We start from the raw sequence: 23509 nt of genomic DNA, 5'->3' as shown, positions 1-23509 counted from the left end.
CTGTGCCCAATATCCCACCTTCACAGTGATTCTAAATGCACTGGGAGACGTGTCGTCACCAGCGCCCAAAAAAAGTGTCCTAATGAGCGGCGGCAATTCACACCCGACACCACACCAAAACTGAATGTTCGACATGTGGTTCAGCTTCGGTTTGAAACAGTCATGACGCATTTTGGCTCCCGATTAATGGGTCCCTCAGAACTGGCAACCGTTGAAGGCCGCAGTTCAGCGTCAACATGTCTCTCCGTGGTTTGTCATGAGACCTGTCCCTGTTTTTGAGCTTTTTGATCAGGGTTCTTCTGAATGTTGACAGCTTTATTTACCTTTACGTCTCCAGGGAATGTTTTTTTCTTTTAGCAGCCATCCTAGGTTCAGAACATGCGGTCCCGTTAATGTTGAATTAACCCAAACTATTTTTATAATCGAGTAATCATTTGAGTCATTTCTCTTGCGGATATTGCACTGGTTCCAGCTTCTCAAATATAACAATTTGCCATTCATTGTTTTTATATCAATGTATCTTGAATTTATTTGGATTTTGGACATTTGGCCAGACAAAACGAACAACTTGAAGACAACTTGACCTCTGGGAACTCGTCACAGGCATGTTGTGGCCTCAATTATTACTTACATTCAAAGAAATGTTGGCAATGCTCTATTTTACAAGCCTGTTATTTCCTATTTACTTTACTTGAAAGAACCATGCAGGACTATTTTATTTAGGTGATTTTAGTTACTTCAAATAATTGCTGAGTTTATTATTGACTTCCAGGTGAATTTCCATTAAGGAATTGCCCCAAAACCTTACTCATTATTCATTCATTTATTATTGCAAACTTTAATCTTCATTTATGCCACATTTTTGGTTTGTTTGAGGACATACTTCATATTTTGCATGTGCAGTTCACCTGCTGTCACATTCTGTCCTCTGAACCAAAGTCTTAAAGTTGTGCTATCTTAGGATGTAGAAATATAATTGGAACCAACTTTACCAACTGATCACTCCTTCATTTTACGTATAATTAGTATCAAACTATATGGCCCTTTTCAGGAAACTTCTTAGGTGATTATTTCCAAAGGATGAAAGCCCAGGTGACTTTTTCAAATTGCTTTTTCTGTAAGACAACAATCCCAAACCCAAAGATACTCAATGTACTTTGCATTTCCGATGAAGAAAAACAGCAGATCCTCATGTTGAAAAGCATCAATAGTTTGATGTTATTGCTTAAAAACAATTTATTGATTTGTTGGATCATTTGTGCTTATTAGCTGTCCAATGACATCCTTGCATTGTGTCTGTTTTAGGAAAAACAAGGAGAAAAATTTGCAGATTAATTATCTCATGATTGAGTAATTGATTGATCGACTAATTGTTTAGCTCTAATCAAGTTTGTTGCTTGAGGATGCCTCAACCATCCTTAATAAAATGATAGGGTCTAATTCACTTTCCCATACCACACTTCAGTCCACACACAGCCAGTCTGGTGATCACAACTAGTCACAAGCCTGTTCCTCTGACCCCTGACCCCCAGGCTGCTGCCTCCTCCCTTGCGTGTTAGAAAACGAGCAAGTCAGATGTCTTATCTTCATTTTCTGTCTCAGCGCGGCTCAATTTCAAGTTGGCCTATTTGATATTCAGCAGAAGGACGAAGATGTCACAGTTGCAGTGGAGTCTAGTAACAAGCTGTTACGGGGTGACGAGCGGATAGGCACGATGTGACGATCTCTCCTCATCTCGTAGCGATGTAGAGTAGAGAATGTGTTACTGCGGTTGCCAGAAGAAGCTGTCATACAAATTACACTGTACATGCTTTCTGAACTGCTGCTGCTGCTGCTTTGGTTAACCCACAAGAGGAGGTGTGAAGTTCTTGCATCTTTATACACAGATCATTCACTGCATACAAAATATTTAGGAATATATTCATTGAATTTACTTTATCCTGTGCCACTGCTTACTTAGCTAATTCTACCAGTGGGACATGTTCAGGTCTTTAAAATCTTAAAAAGCACTGAATTTAGGGCCTTAGAAGATATTAGAAAGTATTGAATTTTATTTACAAAGGCCTTGAATAGTTTTTCTTGCCTGCTGTAGACAGTCACATTAGTTATAACTTTTTCTATGTCTGTTTAGTGGCTGTCGGGAGATTAAAATAAGTAATCTGGATTCTGCCTGTGGGAGTTAGAGGAGTTATAATGTGTTTTGTCGTTATTGTTGTTATTATTATATAAGTTATTATTATTATTATTAATGTTATTATTGCTGCTTGTCACATTAACTAAGGAGATCATCAACTTATAATTGGCAAGTGTTATTTTAGCAAAAACAAAAAAAAAATTATATATATAATTTTGTGCCACTTATCTGGTTCCAGGTTATGTTAATTAATGAATTAATCATATTACTAAGAATTATGGTCATATACACCTGAGAAGTACTGACAAAAATTTGATACTGTAAATCTCACTGTCCCCACTGGTTTAAACGTGAAACAGGTTTTAAATGTCAGTCTATCTAGTGTTCAGAAGGTCTTAAATTTAACTTGGTGAACACTGCAGAAATCCTGAATCTTGATATTTACTTGTGCAGTGTCCTTTAGAAAGCTCTAGAGAAGGGGTGTGAACCTGTTTTTCAGTAGAAGTCAAAGGTGTGCCCCTTACTCACCACCAAATCTTGTGGCTGCTTTGCATTATGATCTGTTTGAGATCACTGCGGGTGGAGAGATTAGTGTTTCTGCCTCTTCTGTCCCAGAGAGACTGAATTTGTTATTATTTGACTCGTGAGTCTGAGGTAGAAATGTCTTGAGACCGAAATTGAGACTAAAGATGAAATGATTTGTCGATAAATTGATTTGTTGATCAACAGTAAATAATCATTACTTTAATAATCAATGAAGAGTTACGGTCAGTTTTCAAGGATTGTGCTAACTGTTCTCTGGGTCCAATGTCTCCATTGTGAGGATTGAAAATACAAGATACGTGTCTGATAGATGTTTTAGCAATGTTTAACAAAGTGTTTGTAGGTGGATTTTTCCTTTAACCGGCAGTGATAGAAATGCAGTATAGATTCGGATGTCCGTGCTGATCCTGGGTGTGCTAACATGATGGGTACGTGCCTAAACCAGTTAGTGCTGGACACAGGAGGTTCAGGAAATAAACATGAGTCAGTGTGTATCATGGTTATGCTGGTGGAATTTCGGCCGATCTCTGGCTTAGTCGGTCAAGAAGATGGGGGCCTGGGGGAGTGTGGGGGATTGGGGGGGGTTCGCGGTGAAGGGAGGATAGCTCCGGCTCCAGGCAGCCTACCAAGTGTGGGGTATAATCTGACAGCACTCAGCCAAGACACATGCAGGGCTAAGACCAGGCACCCTACCAAGACTGGGGCCTGTGGGGATATCCTGGTGAGAGCTAAGCCTCCAATGGGCCTGGAGCAGTGCCAGGACACACACACACACACAAACACGCACACGCATAGTAAAGCCACACATGCGTGTTAAAGCATGTGCAGTCTCTCATACACACCCACAGAAATTCAAACACTCCGTGCATGCAATAAACACATGTGTGTGTGTGTGGGGGGTGGGGGTGGGGGTGGGGGGCAAGCACAGAAATAAAATAAGACAAAGAAAGCATGAGGGCTGAGGAAATACAAGGCTGCAGTCTGAAGGAAGGACTGGAGAGCCTGTGTGTGTGTGTGTGTGTGTGTGGTGTGTGTGTGTGGTGTGTGTGTGTGTGTGTGGTGTGTGTGTGTGGTGTGTGTGTGTGTTGTGGTGTGTGGTGGTTGGGTGTTGAGATGAGAGAGAGAGAGAGAGACCTCCCAACTACGGCTGGATCTCCTGTGTCTAATTGAGTTAATTCAACATTTTGTGTATGTCTGTATTGCACTTTTCCTGTTGACTAATTAAGTTGTCATAGCGTGGTCCAACTGGAAATCAACCTGAATATTTGGATGACCTTGCAATGCTTGACTGACATTTATTTTCCTTTCTCTTTCCATTCTCCCCTCGCTCCTTCTCTTCCTCCTCCTCCTCCTTGCTGTTCCTCTGCAGATTATGTTTATTTTGAGAACTCGTCCAGTAACCCACTGCTGATCAGGAGGATAGAGGAGTTGAACAAGGTGAGTGTGTGGTTGAATTTGTACCCTTGAATGCAGCACAGATCATGACCGCTGCACATCAGATTTCATGTCTCTTTCCATTTAATCATTTAAATAATTTCTCAACAAAAACACCAAACAGTAAAGTGAATATCTTTGGGTTTTAGACTGTTGGCCAAAACATTTGACATCAGTTTGGGCTGTTGGAAATTATAACAGGGATTTCTTAGTATTTTCTGACATTTTATGGACAAAATAATAAATTGAACTAATGAAACTCATTAGTTGCAGTTTTGGAAACTATAAATTTGCCTTTATGTGTCATTATTGCCAAAACTGTGTCCAACTTTTGTGAGGATTTGTAGTTTTCCTCTGTTTTAGATCATTGTAAATTTGATTTGGACTATTAGTCGGACAAAACAGACATTTGAAGATGTCACCAGGAAACAATTAGAGATGTAATGAACTTAGCCTGCAACTGTTTTGATAATCGATTAATTGTTAGACATTTTTCAAGCAAAAATACCATACCTTCTGTGTTCTAGCTGCTCTTTGTCGTATATGACAGTAAATGGGACATCAATAGGTTTTAGACAGTTTGTCTGACTGCCAAAGAAACAAAACAAAACAATTTGACAAAACAAATTGAAAGTGTCACATTTGTCTTTAAGAAATATTTTGTGAGGAACATATACATCAAGATTATTATTTGTGTAAGACAGAAAATTCTTCTACTTTTTTTTATGAGTTAAAGTCATTATAAAACCAGTATTTTATAATGGAAAAATACATAAAGGATAATGAAAATATCCCATTTTAAATATGTTAAATGTCTGGCTCAAATAATATATGTTGATTGCTCTTAAAGCAGTAAATACAGTATTGTATTATCATGTCAAAAGTATGATGATAATGTTGCAGTGGAGGGTGATTGGCTAAATCCCAGCCTGCCATCACCTACATTGTTCAGTCAAAGAAGCAGAAAAAGAGTCCTGTCCCTGTAGACTAGTTACAGGTGCCTGATGTCTGTCGTCTGTCCCAGGCCTGTGCCGGATAATATGGAGGCTGTTTAATGTGATTGACACAAAGCTCAGAGTGAGCCCTCTATTCTGCCTGTCACTGTCAGTCTCTCTGCTCCTCAGGGATCTTTGAGTTTCTCTTCCATAAGGTTTCAGATACATGTCTAGAAAATATAGAACAGTGTGGGGAGAAATCTTGACAACCAGCAGCTGCTCAAAACTATTGAGAGACAGAAAATTAAAACTTTGGCTGAATTGACTGTGCGTAATAGCCTGTGTATGTAATGCTAAGTAGTCTAAATTATATAACAGTGACTCGGATATAAGTGTTGCTCATCGAAAATTCATCAACCTTACTGCTTAACTGCCACATGCTTACAGTGCACTACACCTTGATATATCCCTGTGATCATACCACATATGCCTTTACCTTTTCTTTGTTTTTCTTACATCATACTCATGTCATCCTCCTGCCTGCATGTTTTTTTTTTTTTTTTTTTTGTCCTTTCCAGTTTCTCTCTTATTATCCTCTGTTCTGTTTAGGTAACAGTTTTAACTTGGATGAACATATAAATATCGCTGAACTTGTAATGCCAAAGGGAATCAATCTTAATTCTGCCTTAGTTTGTCAGATTTGCCATGTGTTTTCACTGAAATGTGAAGGAATCGTGGAAATGGTGTGACATTAACTTATTAAAATGCAATCAGAATCAGCAGCGGTAGTCGGAGTATCTTCAGGCTGAGGGAGGTTGTAAAAAGCAGACCATCTTATGATGGTATCACAGCAGCTGCGACGCCTACCAACATGTTGATTTTCTGACTAGGGATGTTCCTAATGACCAATTTCCCTGTTGATTAAACAAATTTAAATTTAGAATATGTGACTAGTCTAAAAGTAAGACCATCTGAAAACGGTCAAAAATGAGTGTGAGTAAACTCAGTCATATTGGGTTGCGAGTGTTGCTAATGTTGACTAATCGGGTCACACACACACACACACACACACACACACACACACACACACACACACACACACACACACACACACACACACAAACTTATGTGAAAACTGGAAAAGCTCCAGTACTATTATTCCAGAACTCTGACCTTATGTAAAATTCATATGTGGACCTTTAAATAGTTATTTTTAATTGGTTCATCCATCTATCAATCCATCCATTTTCTGCTGATTATTCAGGTCTAGGTCGTGTTTAATTAATGATATTATTAGGTATTACTGTTACACACTTCTGGGACATACTGGCAAAAATGTGATATAAATGTCGGTGTTAATTTTAAGCCTTATCATCCCTATTAGTTTCCATTGATATTCAATCTGGTAATGAATAGTTCTTAAATTTAACGATGAAGACGCAGCAGAAACCTGGTAGTGCAGATATACATGTCCCATATTTATGTCATAGTGCTGACTGTAAGTCTGTTTACCCTTGTCACTTCCTTTCTTATTATTCTGTGTTATGTTCTGCTTCGCTTAACCTGTAGAGCAAGTAGGGTTTACAGGTTAAACTTGTACGCACAAGGAAATGCTTAAGAGAATTTTACTTAATTTTAGCTGCGGTTGCATCTGTACTTGTCCGAAAATGAGTGTCGTGCCACTAAAAAACAAAATGTAAACAAAAATTGGGAACACAGGACAACACAGTGGAAGTCCTCCACATTTCATTAAAAACATTCTTCATTTATAAAGAAGAGTGATATAGTTTGCTCTAAAACAATCATAAATGAGCAAACTACCTTTTTTTTCTTTCTTTTTCTTTTTCGTCATATATGAAACTGGAAAATTGGATTTCAATTATTTGATAATTGGCGCAGTAGCAAGCCTGAAATAAATGTATACAGAATGTAAAGAAATAGGATGTGTCCACTGTGTTTGCTTTTTCTCCATCATCTCTACATCCATCTTCCTCTCGCATTATACCTCACTGGAAGGATTCATGACAGAGTCCCTAATCCAATATGCTCGGCCTGTAATATGCTACAAATGTGATTGTCAATGATATTTAACACTTTAAAGAATCAGAGTTTATCAATATTGTAATTTATACTCTGTTATTCCATTTTCCTTTATGTGTATGGGGTTAAAAAGAAGTAAAAGCTAAAAATCAATTTCTAAATGAGCCTTATTGCTTTCGAACTTCAAGTTATTTTACCCAGAGTGGTCGTTTTTCCTTTTTCAGGTGGTATTTGATAAAACATTGTCATGCAGCTCCTAATTTATAAACAGTGTTGCAACAACATACCAATGTAGTGTTAATGGGAAGAAACGAATGTTAGGATTGCATAGACAACCCAAAACACGCCTTTCCTGTCCTGATAACTGCAACACTTTATGTGATTTTGTTGAACTGCTGTAGTCTCACACTGCGTTTTCAGCCAAACTTAAAAAACTAGCCTCAGCTGTGTGTGTGTGTGTGTGTGTGTGTGTGTGTGTGTGTGTGTGTGTGTGTGTGTGTGTGTGTGTGTGTGTGTGTGTGTGTGTGTGTGTGTGTATGCGCGTGTGTGTGTGTGTATGCGCATGCGTGCGTGCGTGTGTGGGTGCTCTGTGTGCGGCACCACTTGTTGCCGTGGTAACGCCGATTGTCTCTGGTTTGCAGACAGCCAATGGGAACGTGGAGGCCAAAGTGGTGTGTTTTTACCGACGTAGGGACATCTCCAGCACACTCATCGCCCTGGCAGACAAACATGCAAGTGAGTGACCGACCATAACCCACCCAGCAAACATGAGGCATGAAAAAACACGCCAAAAAACTGTTCTTTTTGGCAACACTCTGCAGTTATTTTCCACTGCAAAGTTGTAGTGCCTTCACATCCAATCGAAGAAGATTCCCCTGAACTGGAAAATACAACTCTATTTGTTATGAGGTTTGATTGTGAGGCTTGTTTGCGCACAAGATTTTATCAAGGGGCGATACAAAATTGAATTGAGTTCGTGAGCTGTTACTGAGCTGAGAGAAACAGTCCAGACTGCAGCCCCTCCTCTGGTGGGTCTGATTTCAGACAGCATTCGATCTGCTGGATGTATCTATATGACGCCACCTGCATGTGTCTATGCACGTGTGCTCTTCCTGTTTAAGTGTGGGTGTGTAGCGTTTACTTGAATGTGGTGCTGTTCTCAAGAGCTTGGAGCAAGCCCTGTAGTATCTGGAACAGCTGGCAGACTTTGAATGGGCTCAAGCAGCATTGTGTGGCCTTTTAATGTCCCGGGTACCAGGATGTTTTTCAGGGAGAAAGGCAGTGAAACAATGGTTAAAAATAATGGTGATTGGAAAGAAAGAAAGCGAAAGACAGAGGCCGGGAGGGACTGAGATGGTCAGTTGAAGGTGGTTAGTAGTAAAAGAAAGAGGATGGAAGAAGACTGATTTGCTGGTAAACAAAGTGTGTCACTTAAAGGCCAGAGCCATTCTTGTCTGTCCGGGTCGCCTCCCCAGTGGTCAGTTGGAAATGATGCCTTCAGGCCACTGCTCCAGAGTGCCTGAATTCAAAGACTAAAGAAGCAGAGAGGGATGTTGTGATTTATTCTCTCTGTAGGAAATGTACTTTTTATTGAACATGACAAGAAGTTGCCTCTTTGACCATTTTAAGAATGTCTTTGTCCCTGGCTTCTTTATTCTTCTCATCTGAATTTTTGTTCAAATGAAAAGATTGTAAATCTTGTCTGCTAAACACACGTTCACTAGATGTTGATAAAGATTCTGAAATGAATGTGCTTCAGTTGAGGATTTAAGACCTGACTGTAGGCGGAATTCGTTTGTGTGGTTTAACTATTGGTTGTCTACACTCTGCTCCATCCTTAGTATAATCTTAGTGGGAAAATACCACCACCCACTACACACATGCTGGCAGATTAATTTAGTCATCCTTACCAGTCACATTTAATTTGTTTTTTTTTTTAATTATTATCTTCAAACACAAAAAAGGAAGAGGAGAGAAAAGATAACCACCCTTGAGTGAATCCTGTCCTGAGTATTTTATAATGCTTCATGATTTCCACTCTTCGCAGACTCTTGTGTGAACATGTAGGACTAACAATAATGACTAACGGGTGTATTTAAATGTGTTCAACGACCTCTTACCTGTGTTCAGGGTTTTTCCTCCATAGAGAAGTAGGAAGTGCCTGCCTGAAAATGTTATGTCTCGATAAGATTCTGACGGATTATTTTCTAACAAGCGTTGTTCTCAGTGGCTTCCTGTCTTTTGTAACTGTAGTTGCAGCATTACGCAGATGCGGTGGCGCTGTATCATAATCGGCACAGTGCACAGAGAAACGCTCTGCCAAAACTACCATAGAAGAAAAGAGCCACAACTTTCCTTAAGGAATTTCCTCCGCAGAGTGTGTTTATTTCCCACAGCAGGAGTGTGTCAGGCTATGGTCCCCTGATATTTCATGGTTGCTCAAACAGAGAATATTATTTTTGTATCCAAGCACGTCCAGTTTCTTAAAAAGGTTTCCTAAATTGATGTTACGTCCCAATCAGCGAGTACTTTAAGGCAATTTTGTGAGGAGGAGAATCACAAGGTCAGGTGGAACAGTGCAGACCTGATTATAACAGACTGTCAATAAGTAATAATCCATGTGTCCGACGAGATGCGGTACATTTGTCGGGTCTAAAAGTCGAGCACAACGGGTGATGGAGAGGATCAGAGTGCAGGACAGGACGAGAAGTCAAGGTGAGGGTCTTCAGGTGGCAAGTCATTAGGAGGGAAATAATACAAAGCTGACGTTTTAATGTCGCGTTTATTCATTTTAACCAAAGATATTTTAAGATAAAGGCCACAGCAGAAAAAACTAAGTCCTTTGTTGTGGACACTGGGGCATTGTTTGTCTTTCCAGACTGTAAAATAATGAAAAATTTGGAAGATGGACAAAAGCGTAAACAAAAGATAGTTAACAAAAAATTTCAGTCAAATATCAATGAAAAATGTTTTTCTGGTACATATATAAAAAAAATTACAAACACTATCAGTGAATGTGTAAATGTGACACAAAGGCAGCAAAAAGAAGATTTTCGTTGTTAATTAATCTATTGAAGTTTCTTTTTTTCAGTTAATCATTCAATCTACTCTTTAAAAGGTCACGACAATGTGAAAAATGTACAAGGTGACATATTGCAAATTGTTATAGTTTATTATAATTATCCTTTTGGAAAACCCTCAGGATTCAGCCGAAGAATAGAATATGACTGCCTCATTTTGTGCCGGGAAAAACTCTGGTGGTGGGCACAGAACGTTTTCAGATCACTTCCCTTAAAGCAAGTGGAAAAATCTGCAAAACACGAGTCTGTTCAAGACTAAAGGATTGTATAGGTTTGTTTAGATATTGTGTTGTATACATTGTAAAGATATTTTTGGAGTCTGAAGGCTGCAGTATTTATATTTACATTATTATTATTTACATCTGTATCATATTCATTCACACAAGTAGTTTGAATGAAGTGTCTTTTGACCACGTCTGAAGCCAAAAGTGTTTTACAGCTGTTCTGAATGGCCACATTTTGAGGTGGTTTGAAGATAAGTGCCATCATGGAGAAGGGCAAGACGCAGTGAATAGTACAATTGCGAATAATGGAGCTCACTTTCAAACAGTCTCTCCTGAAAGGCATTTATGGTGTTGCACTGAACTGTACACACAAAAAGTGGCATAAGTAGCTGTGTAGTAAATGAAAAAAAGAGAACTTGAGAGCAATTTAAACCCTGCATTACCTTTTTACTGCACACCTGGCCAGTCACTGTGTATAGTGGGCGTGATTGTCAGATTGTTGGTTTTAAAAAGTGTCAAAAGACCACACATGCAAGGGAAAAAAGGCCAAGGCCTTTGTGTAAAAACACACTAATTTGAGTACACAGTGACACGGCCGAGTGGACTGTGTATGTTCCACATCTGGTCTCAGATGACCTGTATGTCTCTTTGTGGTGCAGCATGAGTAATGTCAACAGCAGTGGCAGGCACACTTTATGGTTATGTAGGCTTAAAGGGCACTTACTGAAATTGTATGTAATCACGCTCTCCTACCTGAGCACGTGCTGTCAGGAGTAGACCCAGTACTTGATACTTGAACTTGAAATTAACTTGAACCATACAGACAAACTTAAAAGCAAATAAACACGGATTGGCTTAATAAAATTAATCAAATCAGTGTAAAAAAAAAAAAAAAAAAAAAAAAAAAAAACAACAACAAAAAAAAGTGGTTCATTTTAACACGCTCTGATGTAGCTCACTCCAGCAGTCATACCAGCAGTGTTGTCATACTAAAAGTACAAACGCTGCCATCGTATAGTCCAGGCTAGCAAACGCAGCCACTAAACTTTGACTGGGTGTGGCAGGCTAAATGTTGGCTCTTTGGGTGTGAAAGTGTGTGTGCGTGTGCGTATGTGTGTGTACGTGCGTGTGTGTGAGTGTGACTTTTAACTGCAGAGTCCGCAGAGGTGGGCTGGGGGGGGTATCCGTGGCAGGAGGGGATTGTTTGTTCTGTTGGACCACACAGCATCAGTTCCCCGGTGTGTGTGTGTGTCCCTTTAAGAAAGTCTGTGATTATTTTTGAACAGTGTTTGTGTGCGTTCATACACATGCTGTTTCATCTGCACAGGACTTTTTCTTTTTTTTTCTTACATGATTTTTGGTTATTCTGCTGAAGATGTACTCCTTTGGTGTGTCTGCTAAAAGAATGATGAAGCATTATGACTTTTTTAAAGGTCCAATCATCTACCCAAATTAAGAGAGAAAACACTCTTGAATGTTTTTGTTTTGGTGTGTGTCCTTCTTCCTTCTTCTTGTTGCATGGTAATCGCCAATTAAACATGAATATTTCAGTTGTAACCAAGCAAAACCAAATCTTTTTGTTGCATTTTTGGTCAGACAAAAGCAGATACAACAAACGGAGCAGCGTCATAAAAGTACTGGCAAAGTGGTAGATGTAGCAGGGCATTGTTTCTGAACCTGGACTAATGTTTGTATCGGCTGTTCCTATGCAGGCTTCTTAGTTTTTGGCTCTGCTCTGCCAGCTGCAGTTTGGTAAGGGGCTTCCAGACATTTGCAATATGTAAAAAATGCATGGCAGGAATGGCTGCACACCGCATGGGTGTGGGCTGTATCCTGTCTACGTTTCTGTAGCTGCAGCCTCACTGTATGTGCCTTTCTGTGTGTGTGTGTGTGTGTGTGTGTGTGTGTGTGTGTGTGTGTGTGTGTGTAGATGTGTTCCTATATGCATGATGGACTTGAGTTCTTAGCTCTGGGTCCTGTCACAGGAATTGCTGGAGGGGTACATTTAATTCAGTTTCGTTATGGATCAGTGGAGAATGGCAGTCGTGTGTGTGAGTGAGTATGAGCCTGTGTGTCTTTATGTGTGTCTGCTGTGAGTCATTGATCAAATATTTTGCTTGCAGAGAATCTGAGCACTCCCTCAATGGGGCCTCCAACTTCAGCATTAGCCCCTCCCCTGTGAGCGTAGCAGCCTTCTGAGTGGTCAGCTGCTGTGGTGAACTTGGCATTTTACCTCCCTGACCCCTCCCTTCAGACGTTTGAATTTGCCATGACTCAAACCTTTTTCTATTTTTGAAGTGCGGCTCCTAGCTCTCCAGAAACAATAGACAACAATGGTTGTCAGTGAACTGATGCACAGAAGTGGACCCAGTTGAACTGAAGTCCAGCTGATTGGGGGTCAAGTACTAGTTTATTGCAGCCAAAGTGGGTCATAAACCTCTGTCACATCCCTTTTTTTCCCCAGATTATCGTTCTATAAGTGAATTCATTCGCAGCACAGGAGTCCCAACATGGAAACAACCCCTCACCCTGCCAGTAGTGGTGCCTTGTTTTACCACTTGAGCTACACAACCTCTCTCTATTTGACGGGAGTCATGATATTATTTAGTAATGGGACTAGGTCCTACAGTGAGAGAATACAGTTCTAATTTACATCCCAGTCTGCAGAGCTTTATGAACTACTGCCTTATAAGCTGCAGTGTAACAACAGCATCCTCACAGCATGTGGCTTCATGTCGCCTCGTGTTGTTGTTGTGTCTGTCGTGGAGCACATGGAGATTTCATGTTGCAGTAAATAAATGTTAAGCAGCTAACTGATTACTTTTTAGCTTTCGGAAAATTGAATCAAGTATGCTATATTTGTGAGGGAGGAAGGGGAAGTTATTCCAAAAAATACCTTTGTGTGCTGCAGAAAATTATGCTAAAATGTACCCCTGTGTGTACATACAGTGTGTTCAGCAATTAAGCAGTTTTGGCAGTTTTTACCTTTCTGCTTGTAAACTAAACCGCTGTTGCTTTTAATGACTAGCTGCGTTTCTTATGGTTTGAACTATGATTACATGTACTTCAGAAGACAGGTTAGTGGGAGAAATCAGTGACTCTTATTCTGTACTCTAACACTCGTTGTTTACATGCAGTTCTATGCTAAGCAGATTTCTAACACATCTTTCAACACAGGCCAGCATATGTTAAATACCTCAATGAAATGGCATATCTAAGCACTTATAATGTAGCACTGTACAAGCTTTTTAGTTTTTTTATTTTACATATTCCCAATTTTGAATGATATCTCTTGCTCCTTAGTGGCTGTGTAATGTAATATCCAGGGTCTTTGTGAGCCACATCAACTCCTTTAGAAACCAGGTTAGGTGTAAACATAATAAAAGACCCCACATTAGAGATATTTGGTTTCTTGTTTACATTATAAGAAAGGCTCCAGTTTCTTAATGGGAAGTCTTTTTTTATGTGTGAAAAAAAAATATCTCTTGTCATGTCAACAGAGTTATCTCAGCTTGAGACTGTAGACCACAAATTTTTAATGAAGGCTACGTTACAAAGTAAAAGTTTGGAGTTTGAAAGACTTGGGCTTTAGCCAGACTGGGGGCATCTGATGAAAAGACAGAACTGAATTGCATCATAGGATGTATAGGACTCATCATTTTGCAGCTTGACTCATATGACTTGGATCATTTAAAAAAAAAAAATAAAAAAAAAATTTGTGAGTCCCTCAGTCTTATGTAAGTGCAGTACTCAATCGCTGAAGTACTCTTGTAAGTGCATTTAAACTGACATACTGCACTGTGCAAAGGTTTTAGACAAACCGTAAAGTGAGAAATCTTTCAGAAATAAAGCCATGAATAGATTTTATATATCAATTAACTTCATACAGAGTGCAGTAAAAAAAAAAACAAAAAAAAAACACTAAAACAAAAGTTATTGTAACCACTATTTGCCTTAAATAAAGCACAAGTTCTCCTCAGTACACCTGTACACAGTTTTTCACGAGACTCAGCAGGTAGATCGTTCCAAGCGTCTTCCTTTGTGGATTCAGGTTGACTCGTTGTTTTCTGTCTCTTCATGTGATCCCAGACTGACTCCATGATGTTGAGATTAAGGCTCTGTGGGGGTCAGACCATTTGTTGCAGGTGGAGATAGTTCTTCATGGGTCTGGTTGTATGTTTGGACTCGTTCTCATCCTGCAGAATTAATTTTGGACCAATCAGATGCCTTCCTGATGGTACTGATGATGAATAAGAATCTAAACATGTAAAGTGCCTAAATGTTTGCACAGCACTGTATATGTGAGTGTAATAATCCATCCGTGTAGAGGAAAGCGCATTCCCTGAGAACACTATACAACTAATTCAAACAGTACATGTAACTCAAATAAAGACGTGTAAATTGTTCATAAAGTTTATAATTTTTGTATCAAGTGAAGGGTATGCATAATTAGCCACAGCTTCAGTCCACATTTTTAATCAGTGCTTGAATCTGTTTTTGACAATGATTTATTTTGTGACTGGGAAGGCATTTTACTGCTAATTTATATTAACTTAAAGAGCCAAAAAAGATCAATCAAACCACATTATCCCAAACAATGTGCTCCTGTTAATGCAGAAATACTTGATGTTTTTTCTTATTATGCCTCTGATTGTGCAGCTACTAATATACTGCAGAGGCTTTGAAGCTTACACTTCCCTTACAAGGTTTTATCTTAAGGTTAACCTTTATATCACCAGTTCGATAACTGAACGACACACTGGGTAGCTCTGCAGTTCCAGCTCCAGGACAAATCCCTGATGCAAATCTTCAGTGAATGTATACTAGACCTGAAGTCCCATTGTCCCATTTGAACAGACACGAAAAATGATCAGCACCACAGCACTACATTGTCCTGACGAACTGTTGTTGTTTTCTACTGACTATGCTGGCCTTGTTCTTACTCTTGTTTGGAATGTGCTGAGAATGAAGAAGAACGTCCATGATGCACTTGTGTGAGGTGGAATGACATTAAAATTGAAATAGTTTTTGTGTTTTGTTTTTTTCAAACTTGTCCTTGACTGGGCAAACATGTAGTCTAGCCTGCAGACCTGAAGACACAATCACCTTATTTAATATGGGAGCTGGAGCTCGGCAGTATTGACAAAACTGTTATCTCAACATTGGTTATGTGGTGATGTTTTGGGTATTACTATGGGTAATTCCATTCATTTATTTTTTATAGGGGTGAATAATTTAGTCACTGAGAAGAAAAAAACATTACTAATGGACACGACCGTTAGATGAGCTCAGAAAATTGCGCATGACTTCACTGTAATGCAGTCTTTAAGACCAGGTTAAGACTGTTTAAATTATGCTATAATATTACCAAACTCACATCAAAGTATTGATTTTATAATGATTGATCTCCCCTCTTTAGTGAGTAAAAACAGTTTTGACCATGGATTTTTAAGAAGAAGCTACATGTCTGTAGCTGTCTGCTTCTGTCTCCTGCCCCTCCACCACCACATAAACACACACACTGTATCATAGAGGTGTAGTCAGTTTGTTATGGCAATAACGGTCTGCTGCGTTCTCCTCACTTCCTCTCGTCGCCCTCAGGCCCGCTCTCTCCACTGCTTTCCCTCCCCTCGCTGTCTTTCAGCCCAGTAAGGCGACCCATTCATCAATAATTGATAATTGGCAGGGACAGGTGAGATGGAGAGGCAATTTGTCGAGAGTATGGTGTGGGTGCACTGCCAGGAGATTGGCTCGGAGGAGGAAAGGAGAAGGACTGAGGTTGGGGAGTTGACTTGCTACTCAAGGACACACAGCCAGGGGCCGGTTGGAAGAGCCAGCTTGCTGATGGACCACTACATAATCCTGCTTAAGCGTGTGTGTGTGTGTGCGTCTGCGCATGTGTGTGTTGCCAGGATGAATACACATGCAATAGCTGTCATATATGTAGAGTTGACAGAAATAACAGTATTTAAAGGAACATGTACCTTGTTATGTTATTTTTTTTTTTTTTTGGTGGCTAAAAACTTTCTTGGAGAGAGAGCAACTGCTGCACTTGAATCACGTCTCCTATCTTATATTTTTCATCACCTTGCTCTCTAATGAGGTCTTTTCTGGAAGTTAAAATAATATCCCTTCATCTCTTAAGCTTCCATTTGTCTTGTTTTATGCAAGAACACCTCACTCATATGGTCATTCAGGGGCTCGTATGTATATTTTTGCTCGGACTGTTGCTCTGATGACCAGGTTTCCTGCAGTGTTATAAAGTGGAGGCACTCTGCATTGCCTGAAAAAAAAAAGAAAAGTGCACCATATTACATTTTTATGAAATCTAATATTAGGCTTTAGGTACAATGAGCAGAGGGGCTACATCACACACCAAAGGCCACATATTTAATTAGGGAGCCAGTTGTTTGAGCTTTCATCTGGTCTTTGTTGTCATTTCCTGTCAAATCTTTACTATTGACTGTTTTCTTTTCATGGGGGGGGGGGCATTTCATCTCTCCTTTCATGTAAAGTATCGTAACTATGTAAATAATGAGATGAGACGTGTCGGTATCTGTCCGATTCAGCTCAGCAGATAAGTGACTGATTGATCACATTAGCGCTGCATTAGTGAATGGAAAGAAAATTCACGGGCAGTTATGTTGATCATGGATTTATTATTTCAGCCAATTTTCAAGCAAAAATGTCAAACATTTGCTGGCTGTTGCTTCATGAATGTGAGAGTGCTGCTGCTTTTCTTTGAGATATGATGGTTCATGGAATATCTTTGAGTCTTGGACTAATAGACGGACAAATCAATCGCCTTGAGCTGTGAGAAGTTTCAGTGGGTGTTTTTAACTACTTGTTGACATTTCATAGAGTGAATGAAAGACTAAACGCATCAAAAGACTAAACTGATCTTGATTAATTGAGATAATTGGCAGATTAATCAATAAGGAAAATAAGAGTTGATTAGTTGCAACCCAAGGAGACATTGTACATTGACTGATTAATCAGAGCAGCATGGTGCAATGTCAGGGGGTAAAAAAACCTTCTGAATTTGTAAAAGCAGTGACATGTAGAAACAAACAGTCTAATCAGGCCCGATCAGGTGCTGACGTGTGAGAAAAAGTGGGCAGCACTTGCACTTTCTGCAAAACCAGTTTCCTGGAGGAAACCCTGAATGAGGTTTGTTCACCCTACAGTTGTATAAGTGACTATCCAGTTTGCTTGAATGGCCTCAGCTTCTGTGTTGTTACTAGAGCTATGCAGATAAATCGACCAGAATGATGTATCGATTAATCTGATTTGAGGTAATTTAGAAACAGTGTCACCAGGACAGTTTGTCCAGCAGAGAGCACTTACAAGTTGACTTTAACTCTGAAAAGGGTCGATCTCAGTATCTTTTCTTTGTTGCGGTACGTAAAGAACCTGTGTCAAGATGTTCTTCTAAAGCAGTTCTTCTGAGGTAATTCCTCTCCTGCATAACTTAAATGTTGCTGTCGTTCATTTTTCTTGAAGTTCATTGTCTGTCTTTTATCATTTCAACCAAGCTGCTGTGGAAAAACCCCCCAGAAAAATAAAGCATACACATCTTGGTTTAGATGAAGTTTTGTTCTACAGTGAGTCCTGTGTACGGCACCAACAGGTTTTTGCCAATAATTAATTCTCTCGTTGTGCAATTTCAATTTGATTCAGTATTGCTTCGTTATACATTTTTATGCTAATGCAGCGCCTTGATGGGGAAACACTACCAGCACTACCAGTTTTGAGCTCATTATGAGCTGCCTGGCTGGATAACGACTGGAACGTCAGTAAACGCCTTAAAATGTAAAGTAAATGTAAAACATATGTAAGTTCACATGATGTAAGAATGAGGCACCTACAAAACACATGTTTTAGATATGTTACACATGCATGGTATATTTGATACCTCTCTAACACACACACACACACACTTGATCTTCACACACATTTTGTCTCCTCACTTACCCTCCTACAACTTTCCACCATGTTTTTTTATTCCCTTTAATCTTGTTTTTCTTTTATTAATAATTTCGGTCTATATTTTGTTGGTTTTACATGGCAGAAGATGGAATGAGGCCCATGCTGTGCGTGTGCGTGCATGTGTGCGTGCATGTGCATGTGTGTGCGTGCTGCCTGGGCACTGATAGTGTGTCTGCTGGGTGCTGAGTGCTGGGCAGAGTGAGGGAGTGAAGGAGTACTTATTGATTTTGGCCACACATCTCTTCTCCTGAAAATCCCTTGATTGCTTTTGTTCTGCTCCCCGTCTCCCTCTTTCTGTCTCGCTTCCTCTAATGAAACTCCAAATGAATTGGAGCACGTACTGACTGCTCTCTCTCTCTCTCTCTCTCTCTCTCTCTCTCTCTCTCTCTCTGCCCGTTTAACTTCTGTTTTCTCATGTTCCTCTTCACTCTCTCTACCACTTTCTCTCTCTCTTTCTCTCTCTCTGCTCATACTTGTCTCTCTTTCTCCTGCTCTCCCTGCTGATTTCTCTATTGCTCCCCTTTCTCCTCTCCCTCTCTCCTCCTCGCTGTCTTTACGTCTCTCTGTCTTCATCTCATGCTCCCTTGCTCTTTATCACTTTTGTCACACTTTCCACTCTCTGTGCTCTTCTTGCCTATTTTATCTGTCTCTCTGTTTATCTGTTTTCCTGTCCGTCTCACCTCCTCTCCTCCTATATTTCCCACCTCTGTTTCTGTCCTTATCCACAGATGAGGAAGAGTATGTGGAGTGGAGATGTTGCCTACCAGCAGCAGCTAAATCTATTCTTATAGAATGACTCAGGCACATGACCTACTCAAATGAGCTGATAGCCCTTCAACAGTTGCTCTGTCCATTCATTCTTCGACTGTTTTTCACCCAGTGCTTTTGATTCTTGCCTTTTCTGGACGTTGTGTGTGTGTGTGTGTGGTACAGGGATTCTCCAAGATTTTCCTTTTTATTCCAAGGCACCAGGTGCCCTCAAGGTTTGACGTTGGATTAAAAGAAAGAAAATTATTGAAGAATCTGTGTCCCAGCTGCAGCTAAAGATTATTTTCATTATAGATTAATCTGCAAATATTTTTTCTTCATTAACCACTTAGTTGTTTTTGTCCATAAAATGTCCAAAAATAATGAAAAATACGTATTACAGTTTCCTACAGCCAAAGTTAACAACCTCAAATGTCTTTTCTTTTTTTTTTTTTTTTGTCCAACCAACAATCCAACATCCAAAGACATTCGGGGACGGACTGAAATTAATTTATTACTTGACTACACGACCAGTCGCTTTAGCTCTAAACTATATTGGTGTCTTCTTACATCCCATTCTGGTTTTTTGCTTAAAATACAGGATGTTACTCAAATCGTAATAATAATGATGTCTTAAACACTTGTGGAGAGCATTGAAATGATGGAGAATCCAGAGGGGACAAAGAGTGAACCACCATGATACTTATAAGGGTTGAAACACAGAATTGGAAGGGTAGAATAATCAGTGAGATTTTATGTAAAATACCTGTGTGTTATACACAAGTCTCCTTCTCCCTGGGGACCTCATTGTTCTGGCTCATCAAGTGTCCATCCTTATGCTTTATGTCTGCTTGTTGTGCACCTGAGAGTGGTTGTGTGTGTGTGTGTGTGTGTGTGTGTGTGTGTGTGTGTGTGTGGTTATGTGTGTGTATGTGTGGTTATGTGTGTGTGTGTGTGTGTGTGTGTGTGTGTGTGTGTGTGGTTATGTGTGTGTGTGTGGCTGCAGCTAATGCATTTGCTAGTTTTCCCTGTGGATGCCATTGTTCTGCCTCATCTGATGTGCGTACGTTTGACCTTTGCCCCCCTGTTTCCTCCACCCAGGGGAGCTGGAGGAGGAGATGGAGAATCCAGAGATGGCCGACCTCCCCGAGAAACAGAAACACCAGCTCAGACACAGAGAGCTCTTCTTGTCCCGCCAACTGGAGTCTTTACCCGCCACACACATCAGGTACGCTGCCGTACACCTCACTGGTATCATGCCACCAAATGATGTGTTGTAGTTTTTAGTTCTTTTTATTTCAGCTTTTCTTTTTTTGCGCATGTCTTTCCACCAAGGATTTTGTACTCACTGGACTATTTTGACTATTTCTCAGGTTATGAATAGATAATTTTTTAAATAATAAATACATTTTTAAATAATTAAAAAAAAAAATCCACTTGTTTATATATATGATTATAAATGAATAATTTTTAGAAAGTTGTTTTGCCTTTACTTAATGGCATTCTCTTCAGAGAGAATTGGGGCAAACTGGAAAAAAGGGGTGAGGGGGGGATATGACGTGTAACAAAGGTGACTGGATTTTAAACCGGGGCTGCTCCAGTTATGTAGTATGGTTTCATGCTGTTCTGAGTGTTTTTATCTTGGGGCTTTAAAAACTAGCCTACTGACTGTAGTGAATGATGACAATGTGATTATTTACGATGGTTGAAAGAGGGTTTGAAGCAGCCATCGTCATCAGCTTTCAATTGGTTCTAATAAACTCAGACGCACAATAATCCGCCTATATTCGGTGTGCACTTTGAGCACTGAATGTCAACAGAAATCTGTTTCTACATATAGAACAACCTTTGCTCATCAGTAAGCTCCAGGCAAACCCACCTAATCATTACCACATTATTACTTGACATTTCTGAAGAGTCGCAGGAAGAGGAAACCGACATCTGCTCCAATAAAAATACTCTGATGAACCGTTTGTTTAGTGCACATTCAAGCTGGATGAAGTTTTCTAACTTGACGACAGTGTGCTGTGAGGTTACACGAGGTGTTTCTCACACTGCCAACTTGTATTTGCTTTGTACTAGGGAGATACAAGTAATTAGCTGGTAAATAATTTTAATTCAGTTAAAGGACGGAGAGGAGTGCTGGACCATGATTTGTCAAATAACAGGCTGTGCCAACTGGGACTAAATCAATATCATCGTTGCAGATTTTGAGATGCATTCACATCAAAGTATCCTCTTAGACAGTTTCTGTTGCAGAGGGGAGTTTGGTCAAGGCTGGCAGCTTTCATCTTGCGCTTATGTAACCAGTTATCCCGTGGACTTGATTCTGCGTTTCACGTTAAATATTCGCCTCCCCTATGCCTCTCCCACTTGTCTTTTCTTCCTTATCTTCTGCTTATCAATCATTTGTCCTCTCTGTCCTTTCTTGCCACTTCACTCTTTGCCCTTTCCTCTTTTTTTTTATTTATTTGTTTGCTGGACTCCAGGGGGAAGTGCTGTGTGACACTGCTGAACGAGACAGAAGCTCTGAAGTCCTACCTGGACAGAGAGGTATGTATGCGAGCTCTCGATGTCCAGCATGATGTTGTCTCCTAAACTGCGATTAGGTGTGTTAGACTTCAGTACGTATCAAAGACAATGTGTAAGAGACTTACGACTTAGAGATTCTTGTTTCCAGATGAATTATTCAGCGTGTTGACCCAGAATGTTCTTTTCACATACAGTAATGAGGAGACGAGAGACTAGCAGAGGTGAAATAGACCCACACACACACACACACACACACATGCAGAGACAGATACACTCCTCTTTCGCCTCTCCGTTTGCCCGTCTCACTTCCTGTTCCTTTCATTGCATCCTCACGCCTTCCTGCCATCTGTATTTCCCAGGATGCCTTCTTCTACTCGCTGGTGTATGACCCCCAGCAAAAAACCCTGCTGGCTGATAAGGGGGAGATCCGCGTTGGGAACAAGTACCAGGCGGACATCACCGACCTCCTGAACGAAGGTACATCGCATTTAAATCTTGTTTTAATTGACACAGTTGTCAAGAGAAGTTTATTCTAAGAGCAGCACATTAACGTTTTCCTTCAGGGGACTTCTTACCCTGCTGTGTACTGAGATTTTTTTTTTTCTTTTTAAAGAAGTTTTTCAGCATTAATGGGGCAGACTGAGCCATAATAAACTACTCAACTTCTCATGGTTTTGTAACTGCTCAATTCTACCGAAAGACTTTGTGAACTTTGAGCAGGCTTTTTCTGCCCCAAGCCAGCGGTTACTTCTGTTTTTTAAAGTAAAGTTGGTAGAAAAAAAAAAAAAGAAAAAGCAACTAACCCAAGTTTCCATGGCAATCGCAGTGTGGCAGCATGATTATACATAATCAAAGCATTTAGAATAACAAATTACTGTCTATGTTGTGCACAAGTGATGATCTCACCCAGAGAGTTTGTAAAGGATGGGATGCATGTTACCTGACAAGAAGATGGTTTTAAAGTTACTTCACAACTGCTTTATTGGTGACGGACATGTTCACAGCATGGCATGACAAGGAAGCTTCCCGTTTCTTAAATCTCAGCGTGAGTGTAAAGTCATACACAGGCAGTAATTTGAGCAACTGAATATAATGTCACCTGTACAAAAATATTGTAAGCATGTGTGCCATGTGTATGAATATCTGGAGCTTAACACATGACAGTTGTTTAGTTTCTTTCCAAAGTGTGAAGATGCAACTACTCCTACTGTGTTTCACATACAAAGATGATTAGAAATGTGGCCTTTATTTTGAAGGATAAAGCTGGCATTATTCTTCCTCATTTTCAGCAAATTCAATTAAAAAAAAAGACCAAATCCAACAATGTGATAGTTCATCTCTCAATACTTTCAGACTCCCCTGCTCTGTCCATGGCGCTCAGCACCGAGCCCTTTCCTAGTGAAGACAGAAACCTTTAAAATTGGGTCACAGATAGATAGTTTCACTTTTTAAAAAAGACTAAATATTTTCCTAAAACAGCTGGGCCCTGTAGTTTTTAGCAAATGTCTCATACGGGAGTAAATAGTGTATTTGTTGGAAACTATTTTCAGTTGTGCTATTATGCATATGTTGCTGTAGTTAGTATTCAGGGCAGCGGGACCGTGCATGTCGGAGTCAAAATAAACTGTTATGCCCAGGTGGATCGTAATGTAGGAACATGTCACCCAGTGCAACCATGTGGCTCACTGACTTGTTTTTAATGGTTTTTGGACATTAGTGGAGGTCTGTCGCCCAGAGGATTAAGATGTATCAGACTTTGACTTCACAGACAAAACTTGTTATGGGATCAATTGTTTTTAATGGGATTTGTCAACAATAAGACAAATATGAAACTTGTCCTTCAAACTTAAT

At 39.9% G+C, this 23509-nt stretch overlaps 1 protein-coding gene across 2 annotated transcripts in view; it reads left to right on the top strand.

Moving 5' to 3' along the window:
• Window positions 1-23509, top strand: part of mta1 (metastasis associated 1) — a 44307-nt gene that overhangs the window by 7476 nt on the left and 13322 nt on the right. For both annotated transcript variants that reach the window (XM_022750862.1, XM_022750861.1), the window contains exons 2-6: window positions 4047-4114; window positions 7728-7821; window positions 20228-20354; window positions 21616-21679; window positions 22018-22135. In XM_022750862.1, the coding sequence (XP_022606583.1) occupies window positions 4047-4114; window positions 7728-7821; window positions 20228-20354; window positions 21616-21679; window positions 22018-22135 (471 nt within the window). The remainder of the gene's footprint in view (window positions 1-4046; window positions 4115-7727; window positions 7822-20227; window positions 20355-21615; window positions 21680-22017; window positions 22136-23509) is intronic.

This window comes from Seriola dumerili, unplaced genomic scaffold (genome assembly GCF_002260705.1).
Source record: "Seriola dumerili isolate Sdu_G_001 unplaced genomic scaffold, Sdu_1.0 BDQW01000149.1, whole genome shotgun sequence".
Lineage (NCBI taxonomy): Eukaryota > Metazoa > Chordata > Actinopteri > Carangiformes > Carangidae > Seriola > Seriola dumerili.
Note: the sequence above shows the minus strand (reverse complement) of the source record. Positions and strands in the feature narration are given on the sequence as shown.